The 14,914-nt window shown below is 39.5% G+C and overlaps 1 protein-coding gene across 2 annotated transcripts in view; it reads right to left on the reverse strand.

Annotated features, from left to right (window-relative positions):
- Positions 1–1,362: 1,362 nt before the first annotated feature.
- ZDHHC9 (zinc finger DHHC-type palmitoyltransferase 9) overlaps positions 1,363–14,914 on the reverse strand; it is a 31,722-nt gene continuing 18,170 nt past the window's right edge. For both annotated transcript variants that reach the window (XM_053201682.1, XM_053201681.1), the window contains 6 exons: positions 10,593–10,730; positions 9,636–9,674; positions 8,772–8,884; positions 7,322–7,425; positions 6,822–6,918; positions 1,363–2,952 (listed from right to left, as the gene is read on the reverse strand). In XM_053201682.1, the coding sequence (XP_053057657.1) occupies positions 2,836–2,952; positions 6,822–6,918; positions 7,322–7,425; positions 8,772–8,884; positions 9,636–9,674; positions 10,593–10,730 (608 nt within the window). In that variant the 3' untranslated portion in view covers positions 1,363–2,835. The remainder of the gene's footprint in view (positions 2,953–6,821; positions 6,919–7,321; positions 7,426–8,771; positions 8,885–9,635; positions 9,675–10,592; positions 10,731–14,914) is intronic.

Below are 14,914 nucleotides of genomic sequence, written 5' to 3' on the forward strand. Positions count from 1 at the left end.
GGGGGGAGATGATGTTCTCTGCTAGGGCTAAGAGGATCCCAGAGCCAAATGGACATGGAGAAGTGTTCCCAAATAGCCAAATTCCACCAACCCCCAGAAGGTTTTGGATCTGTGCCAGCCATACTTCTGGGGAAGTGGGGTGCATAGGAAACTTAAGGGATGGAGAGGAAGGGGAGAGGTGGAAAGAATGTCAGCCATTGAAAAGAGTTGAACAATTTAAGGCTTATTCCCCCGGGAAGGACCAATTCTTCAATCTCCTCTCTAATCAGAACTCAGACTAGGGACAATCACAGCTGGTGCATGGTATGAATGGGACAGATCTTCAGGCCAAGGTCTTAAATACAGAAGATTTATAAAGGAAAAGAAAGAGGGCAGGGAGTATGAAAATGCAGAAACTTAAAAAAAACTCATTTCACACTAGAGATAAGGGATTTCCGTGTTTACCATTCACCTCAGAAAGAGAAATTTTCTCTGACAGATCTCAGGGACAGCAGAAAAGTCATTGAGGTAAGTTGAATGAGGAGAGAAATCTGTCCAAACCCAAGAGAAGACATGGGCTGAGACAGGGTAGGCTGAGAACTGACTAAAAAGGGGTTCATCTAAGTGTCAGGTTAACTGAAAAAAATCTAGTAACTTCCAAACTCTCCAGGTTTGGCCTTATATTGAACTAACTCAAATCTAACTACAAGAATAAAACTGAGAGATCCAGAAAAAGAATGGGAAAGTAGAGGCAGAAAGGAGAGGAATCTGAGACAGTCAGAGCCAGTCTCCCCACTCTCCCTAAAGATTGCTAAACTCAAACCTTGCTACAAGAAAAATAGGAAGACATACAAAAAATCTGCAAGCAGCCAAACTTCATTAATTGTGATTAACTGGGAAGGGTGAGATAGGTATTGGTAAGGAGTCTTGACTTTAGACCATTTAAAAAGAAATATATACCATCACTTGTAAAAGATCACTAACAAAATATTTCCAAGAGGGGGCCCTGATGAGCCTGCTTTAATAACTAAGACTCATTTGCAATTAACAGCATCCCTCTGCATAAAAACAATATTCTAATAAAGAATGTGTTCTCTTGAGTAAATACAATCCCCTCCAAGCCTCCCAATCTTGCTAACACTGTATATTGCCTTGAAAGCCCTTTTTTCATAGCCCAGAAAAAGGTAAACATCGGCCCAGAATGCAGTATAGATCAGTGGAGAGTTTGGGAGCTATCTCTCCAACCCAAGGACCCCGTAGAAAATGGAAGTATGGGTAGTAACAAGCAACCCCTTCAACCCCCACCCCCAACCCCCACCCCCAAAGACATTCACACCCTCATGGTGGTTCTTGAAATGGAAAGGGGAAGGAGGAGGCAGGCAGTTTGCATTAGACACAGTTTAATCACCTTCAAATAGATTAAAAGTTCTGGTTTACACTCCCCCCACCCCTCCCCATAAGTCATCCAGACAGGACCCTGGCTTAGAAAGAGAAAAACACAGGTGCTCTAGGAAATATAGCCACATATAATACATAAATCTTCTTCCCTGAAATAGAGCAGATCCTGAGCAGAGCTGACTGGGGGCCACAGCCCACCCCCAGGGTGAAGCGGCTCTGGGACTCTGCCGGTGGAAGTGCTGGAAGAGTGGGGCTTGGAGGAAGCCCCCATGTGGTTACCAAGCCCGAGGTGGGCCAAGGCCTTGGAGTGGGTTTACCCGGGAGGGCAGCAGTGCTGGGCTTTCCCTCCTCACTCAGCCGAGGCCTAATGGAAGTACTGGTTATTCTTTTTTTTTCTTTTTTGAGGGGACATGGGGGGGGGGGAGAGGAGAGGAGAGGAGAGGAGAGGAGAGCCTCTCTGTGCCTTGGTTTCCCCATTTGTGCATTCAGGGCCTCTACAGGCCTCACACAAGGAGTCTGAGGGGGTAGTGTTTAAGTGAGCACTCAGGCTTCCTCTGAGGAAAAGGAACCACCCAAGTGCACACTTTTATTACTGCCATTCCTGCTCCTAGTGGGAGCAAGAGTCAAAAGGAAAACAAAAGGAGCTAATGAGAAAGGAGGAGAGATGAGACAAAGAGTGCAAGGGGCCATGCCGTTGGCATCTCATAAATTCTTACTAAGAATGGCACAGGTATTAAAAAGGTTCCGGTAGTCTACAAGAAATGTGAATTGTTGTCTCTACTGCAACTACTTACATATATCTAACTGGAAACGGGTGGGGTTTGGGTGTTAGAAAGTGGGCAGGGGACAAAGGAGAAACTACATGAATAAATACAAGTGGAAGGTACCTGCCCCATTCCTGAAAGGATTTGCTGGCAATGTTGGCACTTTGTAGCCAGGAGAATCCTCCAACCCCACTCTCCACCCTCTTCACTTCTGAAAGTCCCAAGAATCCCTTTAGGATTCCCTGGCCAGAGTTCTCTATGACTGCCTCTGGACTCATGGCATGCAGCAGTTTGAGAGGATTTGAGCCAGTCTCAAGACCCTTTATCCCCAGAATTGGACCACTGACCCCAAGCAGGAGAGCTGGGATCTGGAGGAAAGAGAAGGGAGTCCAAGGAGACTCCATGGCTGAGGCCATGGAAAGCCAGTGCTGGGGTCCAAGAGACCCATTTGTCCAGTTACCAGAGGTGACTGACATCTTCTGCAACTGTCTTGAGTCCAGAAATTAAAAAAAAAAAAAAAAAAAAAAAAAAGCTTGCAGCAAGAAAATGCCAGTGTGCAATTGTGTGAATAAAGACCAAAGAAAAATAGTAACAGGGACAGCTCACTTGCTCTCTGTCTCAGGTTTATATCTTCTCCCCTTAAATCTCTCACAGCCCTAATTAAACACAAACAAAAGTCTCTTCCATAGATAGGCTACTTCTCAGCTTCAGTCACCTCCTGTGGTGGCTCTGGGGGCTCTGGGGGTGGCATCTCTTCAGGAGTGCTGGTGTCCTCCGGCATCTCATTTGGGCTCAGATGTTCTGTTGGGGCCTGAGAAGAAAAACATATCAAATTCAATACAAAGCTCTCCCTCAACATCCAAATGGAGATAATCCATAGACACTGAACTCTTCCTCTCAACCCATCAGCCACACTGATGCTACAGATATGCAGCCACCCACACCAAACTCAGAACCAAGACTAGACTATTGTCTTCTCAGCAAAATGCATCTGAAGTTAAGTTCTAGTCTTCACTGTCTGCAGAGGATAGATGTTTCCATTATTATTCATGATAATAATAAAAGGGACCACAAATAATTATGCAGACACCCCCCCTTCATAACAGAATGCTGTAACATACTTGTCTAACATAGGCCTGATTCAGTGATTCTCAATCTTTTTTTTTTCTTCGCCCTAACATACAGCTCAATAGAACAGTGATTCTAAACCAAATAGGGTGGGGTGGCAAAATCTTCAGATGGCATATGTGGTAGGAAAATGCCCCCTGAGTGATTCTAAAATACTACCCTTCCCTACATTCAACTTAGAGCTACTAACCTAGATTGTTACAATTTAAGATCATATTCATCAGAAAAATGATATTCAAAATGATGATAACAATTTATAAACAAGAGTTTGCTGTATTTTCAAAAAAAGAAAATTCAAAATTTAGGAAAGGCAAAGTAGAGAACAATGATCTACTTTACAAAAAATCATTCACTTAAAAGTAGGATTCTATTTGAAAAGAAAGTTCAAATCTACTAAAATCTATTACAATAAACAAGTCCAGCAAGGTTTCAAGACACAAGATCAATATACAAAAATCAACTGAATTTCTATAGAGTGCCAATGTACATTCCAAAAATAAAATTAGGAAAATAATTTCACCTACAATAACATCAAAAAGAATAAAATACTTATGAATAAATGTAACAAAAGAAGTATAAAACTTATATTCTGGAGGTGCCTGGCTGGCTCAGTCAGAGGAGCATGGGACTCCTGATCTTAGTGTCATGAGTTCGAGCTCCATGTTGGGTGTAGAAATTACTTAAATAAAACTTAAAGAAAAACCTTAGGGGTTCCTGGGTGGCTCAATTGGTTAAGTGTCTGACTCTTGATTTTTGGCTCAGGTCATAATCTCACAGTTGCATGAGTTCACAAGTGAGTGATTTGGGTTCAGGGCTGACAGTGCGGAGCCTGCTTGGGAGTCTCTCTTTGCCCCTCCCCCACTCATAAGTTTGCACTCTCCCTCTCTTGTTCTCAAAATAAATAAATAAACTTTTTTTTAAAAAAACCGTCTACTCTGAAAACTACAAAATATTGTTGAAAGAAATTAAAGAAGATCTAAACAAATGAAGACATCCCATGTTAACAGTTTGGAAGACTTTATATTGTTAGGAAGACAATATTCCAAAAATTGATCTATATAGATTCAATGCAATCCCCATCAAAATTCCACCTGGCTTCTAGAGGTACCTGGGTGGCTCAGTCAGTTAAGCATCCATCCGACTCTTGATTTTGGCTCAGGTCATGATCTCTCAGTTTGTGAATTTGAGCCCTTCATTGGGCTCTTTTCGGAGCCTGCTTGGGATTCTGTCTCCCTCTCTCTCTGCCCCTCCCCTGTTCTCTCTATCTCTCTTTCAGAATAAATAAATAAACATTAAAATTTCTTTTTAAAGAAGCTGGCTTCTTTGCAAACTGACAAGCTGATCCTAAGATGTATATGGAAATTCAAGGGACCCAGAACAGCCAAACCAATTGAATAAAGAATAAATTGAATGACTCACACTTCCTAAATTCAAAACTTACTACAACACTACAGTACCCAAGACAGTGTGATACTGACATAAGAATAGATACATTGATCGATGAAATAGGATTGAGAGTCTAGAAACAAACTCTTACATTTACAGTCAATTGATTTTTGACAAGGGTGCCAAGACAATTCAATGGAGAAAAAGCAGTCTTTTCAACAAAGGGTGCTGAGGGGGTGTCTGGGTGGCTCAGTCAGTTGATCATCCAACTCTTGATTTTGGTTCAGGTCATGATCTCAGGGTCATGGGATCAAGCCCTACATCAGGCTCTGCACTGAGCATGGAGCCCACTTAAGATCCCTCCCCGCTCTGCCCCTCTGCTGCTCATTCTCTCTCTCTAAAAAAATAAATAATAAAAATTTAAAAAAATTTTTAAAAAGGGTGCAGAGATATCCACATGCAAAAGAAAGAATTTGTAAGTTAACTTAAAATGGATCAAAGATCTAAATAAGAGCTAAAACTATAAAACTTTTAGGAAAAACAGGCATAAGCCTTCATGACCCTGGATTAGACAATGGTTTTTTACATATCTACTGACAACAAAAGCCCAACAAACAAACAAAAAAAGATAAAATGGACTACATCAAAATTTAAACTTTTTGTGCTTCAAAGGACATCATCAAGTAGGTAAAAAGACAACCCACAGGATGGGAGAAAATATTTGGAAATCATATATCTGATAAGGGACTAACATAGAGAATAAAGAACTCTTAGAACTCAACAACAACAAAAAAATTCAAATTGCCCAATTTAAAAATTGACAAAGAATCTGAATAGATACTTCTCCAAAGAAAATATACAAATGGCCAATAAGCTCATGAAAAGATGCTCGGCAGCATTAGGGAAATGCAAATCATAACTACAGTGAGATACCACTTCACACCTACTACGATGGCTAGAACCAAAATGCCAGATAACAATGACAAGTGTTGCCAAGAATGTGGAAAAACTGGAACCCTCATACACTACTGGTGGGGATGTAAAATGGTGCTGCCAGTTTGGAAAACAGTCCAGCAGGTACTCAAAAGGTTAAACATAAAGTTATATGACCCAGTGATTTCACTCCTGGGTATATAGCCAAAATAAATAAATACATATGTGTCTATGCAAAAACTTGTACATGAATGTTCATCATTGCATTATTCATGATAACCAAAAGGTGGAAACAACCCAAATGGGTATCAATGAATGTATAAATAAAATGTGGTATTATCCATATAATGGAATATTATTCAGTCATATAACATAATGAAGTATTGCTACATGCTATGACATGGAGGAATCTTGAAAATATGTCAAATGAAAGAAGCCACACATTATATGATTCCATTTATATGGAATATACAGAAGAAGCAAATATATAGGAATGAAAGTAGATTAATAGTTGCCTAGGGATGGGGCTGGGGGAACTAGGAGGAAAGAGAGAGTGACTGCTGATGGGTGCTGACGTTTGGTGAGGAGTAAGGAAATGTTTTAAAATTGATTGCTGGGATGATTGCACAACTCTGTGAATATATTACAAACCAGTGAACTATACATTTTAAATAGAGATTTTACAGTATGTGAATTATAGCTCAATAAAGCAATTATACAAAAAGAAAGTTCAAATAATACCTTTTGGGGAACATATTTTATAATGTATATCCTAAACAAGACAGCTGGGAGGTTTTCCACAACATCTACATATTCTAGGGAGGAAGCCCCTTCTACCAAGTTAACCACTCCATTAACTCTAACCCACTGCCCTGACCCCTATCTTTGCTCTGATAGCATTTTCTGCTTCCTTCCTCAAGGCACTTTTCACAACATTGAGCAATGGCCTGTTTTCTTGTCTCTCATCTCTACTAGACAATGAGCTCCTTGAGAGCAGAGACATCTTTGCCTTGTTCACTGGCATATCCCTAGCACCCAGCACAGTGACTGGCACAGAATGTCAAAGAAACTAAATCCACCTTGAGGGCACAAAGATTTGAAGACAATGTCAGTGGAGAAGCAGAGACAGAAGCTGGAGCCACTGGACATGGAGTTGCCTAATTGTATCTCAAAGGTGTAAATTTAGCCTACACCTTCTATCACTGACTCAGCCGTTATGTCAGGAATACTTACTGGGCTCTGTGGCAAAAGGCTGCTACTGGTCTCTTGAGTACTGGGAGGTCGACTTCCACTTTCCTCCAGTGGCAAAATACCCCTTCGATCCAGCACACTGAAGGAGAGAGGACAGTTAATAAAGCACTTTGTATTCCCCCCTCCACCCACCCACCCCACTGAACCTTGCTGTGTATACTGGAAAACATAAACCTGTCCTTTAGCAATCTAGCATTATCCTAGCACATGCCTCCTGTCTTCCGTTCTTTTTTCATTCCACAAACCAGGGAATACCACATTAAGCAAGGAACAAACAGATGAAATAAGAATGAAAGGTCGTCCCTTCAAAACAACTAGCCTGTGGTCTGTGGTCCATGCAGATATAGCACCAAAGGATAATCCTTGGGAATACCTATCTGACACGAAAAGGCCACATTCAGAAGAATGCATCAGACCAGGTAATAGGATCAGGTTGAACTGCTTGTCCCAAGAGTCCCAGGATTTTCTAGTCCTCTAAGTACCTGGGGGGCAAGGGGCCACATAGCACTTCACAGCAGTTCTTCACAATGTTGCCATGGCTATAGGGATTCTGGACACGATTCTTCCCTGTCCATGAGCCTTTGATCTGCAAGATAAAAGCCAAGGCTTGTATTAAAATTTACATTGAAGAAATGCAGCATGTAAGGGTGAAAACGTTCTGGGGATGGATGGTGGCGATGGTGGCACAACAACGTGAATGTACTTGATACTATTAAATTCTACATTTAAAAATGGCTAAGATACTGCTTCCGATTCTGTGTCTCCCTCTCTCTCTGCCCCTCCCCCATTCATGCTCTGTCTCTCTCTGTCTCAAAAATAAATAAACATTAAAAAAAATTTTTTTTAAATGGCCAAGATAGTACATTTTGTATTGCATACATTTTGCCACAACAAGAAAAACAAATACCTGCATAGACATGGAAAAATGTTCACAATAGAGTGAAAAATCAGGAGCTGGATAATATGTATTATTTTCCACTAAAAATACAAAATATAAGGGCGGCAGCGTGGCTCAGTTTGTTGAGCGACTGACTTTGGCTCATGTCATGATCTCACGGTTCATGGGTTCGAGGCCCACATCAGACTCTGTGCTGACAGCTCAAAGCCTAGAGCCTGCTTCGGATTCTGTGTCTCCCTCTCTCTCTCTCTGCCCTTCCCCCACTTGCACTCTCTCTCTCTCTCTCAGAAATAATGTTTTTAAAAAACATTTAAAAAGTTTTAAAATACAAAATATAGGGGTGCCTGGTGGCTCAGTAGGTTAAGCATCCAACTTCAGCTCAGATCGTGATCTCAGTGAGTTCAAGCCCCACATCAGGCTCTTCGTTGCCAGCACAGAGCCCACTTTGGATCCTCTGTCCCTCTCTCTCTTCCCCCCACCGCAAATAAATAATTAAATAAAAAAATACAATATATATATATTCATATAAACAAACACAGGAACAGGTCTGAAAGACTACAAATCATACCATTAACAATGGTGAATTTAAATAAAAACTGAAAAGAAACCAATGGTGACATCTAGGAGGTAAAGTTGTAACCTATTTGCTATTGTTTACTCATCTGTATTTTCTGATTTTCTATAATAAATATGGATTAATTGGTAATTTTTAAAAAGGAGGGATTTAGTCAGTGCAACTGTGCCTCTCCATTCCAAATCCAGAGGCACTAGCTAGCCTTTAAAGATGTATGAACAGCTGAAGACAGTGTACCCACTCAACCATTGAACCTCCTCTTCGCAATTCTACATAGGTACTCAGTTCCAACCAAAGCAGTCTGCTTTCTCCTCCACACAGTAAATTTAACAGTCTCCCACACCAGGTTGCCATTTGCCTCAACCTCCCAAGCCCTGGAGACTCAGTTCTCTAGCAGGTAATGACAGAATAGGCTTTGGAGAGGAGAATATGTGATAAGGAAAATGGAAAGTTGACTCACATCTTCATTGGTTGTCTGGTTGAGAGCCACGAGGAAAGTGTGAAATCCAGTCAGTCCCACGACGGACCAGAGTGTGAAGAAGCAAATGAGCACTTCTAGAACAGTGAGGTGATGTTAAGGAATGTTGAAGCAGCTACACCAGGGGACTCAAGCCTCAGCCCATACTCATGGCACCAATCACACCATCTTTACCTCTCAGAACATATATCACAAATGGCCAAGTATCTGTATATAACAACAGATGAATTCTTGACTCACTGGATATATGAAAGGAAAAGGACCCCTGTGTATTCACTACAAGTAGCTCTCTAAGAATTCTTGTGTATTTAAGTGTTCATTTATTTATCATTAGCTCTTTGAAGAGGACATTTCATCAAAGCTAAACAATGTTGGCCATCACTGCCAATGGAAAATCCATCAAAAAATAAACTTTGTAATGAAAAATTGGTGGGAAAAACAGAATGTGACTTCTAGAAATCCCATCTGAATCTCCTTTTCAGAAATACAACTGCTATACAAAATAAGCCTTAGCTGCAACAAAAAGGTAGGACTTCCATCAAGTGACATAAGAGGTATACTGAAGCAAAGACAGCCCACTAGAGGAGGCAGGGCTGAGACTGATCAGAAGGACTTAGGAGGGAGGCAGTGGAGAAAGGGGTGAGGGAAGGACCTCCTTTTAAGCCCTGGCCATCTTCCATTCTGGTTGCTACCACTACGACTACATTTTTTTTTATTTTAGACTTTGGCACTCTCTGACATCTGAAAAACGAGATGGTGGGAGAACTGCAGAGAGAAAGCCTACTTGAAACTAGTTTAAGAGGGCGTCACAGGGACATACTGCCAGGGGAGGATATGTTCCAGGAGTTTCTTTCAACGTCTCCAGGAAGCCAATTTTCAAGGATTCTGTTAAATTGGGAGGACAAGTGGAAAGAAAAATCAATAACTTTAGTAAAAAATGCACACTTACACTACTACCCACTCATTTTCCTCCCTCCCTATCCCTTGTTACAAGCTGGCAAGAGATTAAGCCCTCACTCAGACAAGGGACTCTCACCTACAAACTGGTAGTCTCCTCACTAAAGAGTTTACATTTTCAATGCAGGACCTGGCACTGGACTAGAGAGTCTGATAGAAGCCAAGCTTCCCACTCCTTTCCCTTTTCCCTAGCCTCCAACTATGGGCACAGATGGGGAATATTCATTCATAGCTAAAAGAAATCAGAAATATCCAAGAAAAATCCTCTCTCCTGATTAACCCGTATCTCTCCCTTATTCAAAATCTACTTGAGAACTCATCTCTTGATCAAGAGATACCCCCTTTAACTCCACATCCCATCTGCCTTTAGGGTTACTTGGTAGGTGTGTGTGTGTGTGTGTGTGTGTGTGTGTGTGTGTGTGTGTGTATTTTCTATCTCCCAAAGTAGACCATGAGCAACTAAAAGGTATTTTGCTGGTATAATCCCTCCTATCACCTGGACAGGGCAGCTCTTACAAGGCAGAAGAAGAAAGGATGCAGAGCCAACATACATCCTCAGTCTTTGAGACTGCCTCAGAAATGTCCACTAGTCTGGGTACAGGCCATAATCACAGCCTCAACCTTCAGCAGAGGGCCAATGAGAAGGCCAACACACTCAGTAAATACAGATGGATGTGAGCTGAGTTTTGGAGCTCTGCTCAAGAGCAGTGCTCATTTCTACCAGGTCCTAGGGTGCCTTTGCAATAGTAAAGTCCCACCAGGAAACCCAACTTCCCTCAGCTGTCCTTAAGTCTTCTCCCACTCCTCACCCCTATTCCAACAACACACACTGCCTTGCATACTCACTGAGGGCCACATAGACGATGTTGAAGGCGAAGACATAGATCGTGAGGAGGGAGAGAGACAGGATAAAGAGGTAGAAGTAGCGGTAGTTCCTCTTTCCAACACAATTCCCCACCCAGGGGCAGTGATGGTCGAAGCGCTCTGTGGGAGAAAGAGAGAGTCCAGTGCCAAAGCCGCCCAAACAAATCACACACAACATCTACATAACACCTAATTTAGAGACCCCCAGTGTCACTGCTGATTTCAACTGTAAAAAACACTGGTTTCTATTTTTCACTTTTTCACTATGTTTTCATAGTCATCTCATTTGATCCCCACAATCACCCTGGAAGTTGAGCAAAATAAGATATTCTTTTCCTCATTTTACAGTTGGAGAAACTAATGCACTGAGGGATCAGTGCCTCACTGCCTCACTGCTAGTTGACAAGAGACTTTGCTTTTCCAAAGAAAAACCTTTGGTGGACTTACTAAGTTCAGGAAGAATAAGTAGGTGAAAATACCCAAGGAAAGTTTTAAAAAATGTGTGGTTTTTCTTAACCTCTAGTTATTTTTTTTTTAATGATAAAACTAGGTGGCTCAGTCAGTTAAGCGTCCGACTTTGGCTCAGGTCATGATCTCACAGCTCATGAGTTCAAGCCCCACTTCAGTCTGTGTGCTGACAGCTCAGGATTGGAGCCTGCTTCGGATTCTGTGTCTCCCTCTCTCTCTGTCCCTCCCCGCTCGCATTCTTCTGTCTGTCCATCTGTCTGTCTCTCTCTCTCAAAAGTAAATAAACATTAAAAAATTTTTTAAATGATAAAACTACAACACTTAAAAGGATGTGGCATAGTTCAATGGAATGGAAAGTACCCAGAAAGTCTCTAGAATATTTAAGAATTTACTGTCTAATAAAGGCAGTTCTACAAAAACAGTGGTGAAAGGAAGTATTATTCTATAAATAACTGACACAATTGGCTACTTGGTGGAAAATAAAGTTAGATTTTTTTCTCCTCACACAATTAATCAAAATTAATTCCAGATGAATTAGAATTACATGTAAAAACAGAGTACAACCATAAAATAACTATAAAGAATAGATGAACATTTATCCCCTGTAGAGCAGGACATTTTTAGCATAAAAGTAATGGAAGAAAACACACATGATAAAGAAAAATATATTTGACTCCATAAACCTTAATATGCATTTTATATATGTTAAAAATACTATAAAGAATCTTTAAACAGGAAAAAAACCAATGGGAATGTATGTAAATTTTGTATGTTAGTATATGAGAAGTCCTTACAAATCAATAACAAAATAAAAATACTCCTTTAAGAAAATAGTCAAAGGGCAAAACATATATTTAAATGTTTTCAGATTCACTAATGATTCAGTGCAATACTAATACAACAATAAGACAATTTTTGCCTATTGAAATAAGAATATAAAAATAACATCCAGTGCTGGTGAGAATAGCATGGAATGGACACTAATATACTCTTTGTGGGAGTATAAATTGAGAGAAGCTTTCTGAAAAGCAATTTGGCAGTATGTGTCAACAGCCTTAATAAGGCTAACACCGCTTTGGCAAAATAAATTCATTTTTAGTAATTTCTCTTAAGGAAATAGAGATATGCACAGAAATTTAAGTTTAGCAATTTTTTATTAGTATTTTTTATTGTGGTAAAATATAAAGCATGCATTTTGCCAATTTATTCATTCTAAGTGTACAACTTAGTGGCAATTACTACATTCACGATGTTGCGCAATCATCACCACTACCTATTTCCAAATATTTTCATCACCCCCAAAGAGAAACTCTGTATGCATTAAAGAGTAATTCTCCGTTTTCCCCTTCCCCCAGTCCCTGGTAACTTCTAATCTTTCTATCTCTATGTCTATTCTACATATTTCATATTAGTGGAATCATACAATATTTGGCTTTTCTGTCTAGCTTCTTTCACTTTAGCACAATGTTTTCAAGATTCACCCACACTGTAGTATGTATCAGCACTTTCTTCCTCATTATGGCTGAATAATATTCCATTGTATGGATATACCACATTTTGTTTATCCATTCATTTATTGATGGACACTTGGGTTGTTTCCAACCTTTGGCTTCTGTAAACAATGCTGTCATGCTCACTGATGTACAAAAATGTTTGAGTCTCTATTTTCAACTCTTTTTGGTATTGATATGGACAGAATTGTGTCCCCCCAAAATTCATATGTTGAAGCCCTAACCCCCAATGTGACTGTATTTAGAAACACGGCTTCTAAGGAGGTAACTAAGGTTAAATGTCATAAGCTTAGGGCCCTAATCCTGTAAGATTGGTATCCTTATAAGAAGATGAGACACCAGGAGTGCATGAACATAGAAAAAGGCCACATGAACACAGCAAGAAGGTGGCCCACCTGCAAGCCAGACAGAGAGACCTCACCAGAAATCAATCCTGCCTGCACCCTGATCTTGAACTTCTAACCTGCAGAACTGTGAAAAAATAAATTTCTGTTGTTTAAGCTACCCAGTCTGTTGTATTTTGCTATGGTAGCCTGAACAGGCTAATTTAGGTATGTATATATATGTACACACACACACACACACACACACACACACACACACACACACACACACAAGGGGTGGAATTGTTGGGTCATATGATAATTTTAATTCTATGTTTAACTTTTTGAGGAACTGCCAAACTGTTTTTCACAGTGGCTATGTCATTTCATATTCCCACCAGCATTGTATGAAGGTTCTAATTTCTCCACATCCTGAAATTTAATCATTTTGATTGCAGTGCAATAATAATGAATAAAATGGAATAGTAAATAATATTTAATTATAGGAAACTGCTTAAATAAACTAGAATATTGAAAATTTTAAAAATAAACTAGAATGTAGCCATATGATGGATTATGCAGTCATTAAAATAATATATTCAAAACACATTTATTAAAGATCTGGAAAAATACTCAGGATATAATGTTAAGTGACAAAGGCAGGATTAAAAACTCTATCATGTGTGATCTATATAAGATCTAAATAAGTGGCACTGGAAGGAGATACAGCAAAATGGAGAGTAAATTTGGGATTAAGTTTTATTTATACTTTCTGTATTCCCCATATTTTGTACAATGAACATGGATTATTTTAATGAAAAACACACAAAGAATAAAATACATCATTTTTAAAAAGCAATAAGCTATGCACGGGTCAAAATAAAGACTGCAAGAATGGTACACCTCCTGGGGCGCCTGGGTGGCTCAGTTGGTTAAGCAACCGACTTCAGCTCAGGTCATGATCTCATAGTTTGTGAGTTTGAGCCCCATGTCGGGCTGTGTGCTGACAGCTCAGAGCCTGGAGCCTAGTTCAGATTCTGTGTCTCTCCCTCTCTCTACCCCTCCCCCTCTCTCTATCCCTCCCCTGCTCATGCTCTGTGTCTCTCTGTCTCTCAATAATAAATAAATGTTAAAATAAGTAAATAAATAAATAAAAATTAAAAAGAATGGTACACCTCCTGATTAAAGGGCTACAATATATCTTTTCAGAAAAGAAAAAGATGTAGAGAAGACACACACAAGTAGTAAGAATGGTATATCTCCTGACTAAAGGGCTACAATATATCTTTTCAGAAGAGAAAAAGAAGATGTAGAGAAGACACACCCAAGTGGTTAGGGTAATACCTGAATCAAGAATTACAGATATAGCCTCACTTTAAGCAAACCTGCCATAAAAATATTGGAAACTGTAGATTTATACAGATTTATTTTCACTACATTTTAAATTATACTTTTTCTGATAATATAATTAATATATGCTCATCATAGAAAACTTGAAAAAAATAAAAAAGAAAATGAAGGAAACAGCATCACTCAAAATTCCACAACCTATAGATAATAAACTATAAGCCTAAGCATTCTGGTGTATTTCCTTGCATATATCTTTACATATATTTTTTCAAATGTGCAACTGAGATCACACTATAAATGTAGCTTATCTCTATTTTATTTCATTTAGCATTCTGATATGAGCTTTTTCCATAAGTCTATTGCATAAATGTCCCACAATTTATTTGACTGCTTATCTACTGGTGGACAATTACATTTATTGAATTTTTAATCATTATAATAATCCTGAGATAAATATTTCCATACCTAAACCTTTTACCACATCCCTGATTATTTTCTTAGGACAGGTCTCTAGAAAAGGAATCACTAGCATCAAAGGGTATACATGTTTTAATAAGGCTTTTAAGAATCTCATTAGGTTGTCTTCCAAAAACTTTGTTCCAATTTACACTCTTACCAGGGTAGGACTAAGCATTATCAGGTTTTCCTTGCT

This window comes from Acinonyx jubatus, chromosome X (assembly GCF_027475565.1).
Source record: "Acinonyx jubatus isolate Ajub_Pintada_27869175 chromosome X, VMU_Ajub_asm_v1.0, whole genome shotgun sequence".
Classification (NCBI taxonomy): domain Eukaryota; kingdom Metazoa; phylum Chordata; class Mammalia; order Carnivora; family Felidae; genus Acinonyx; species Acinonyx jubatus.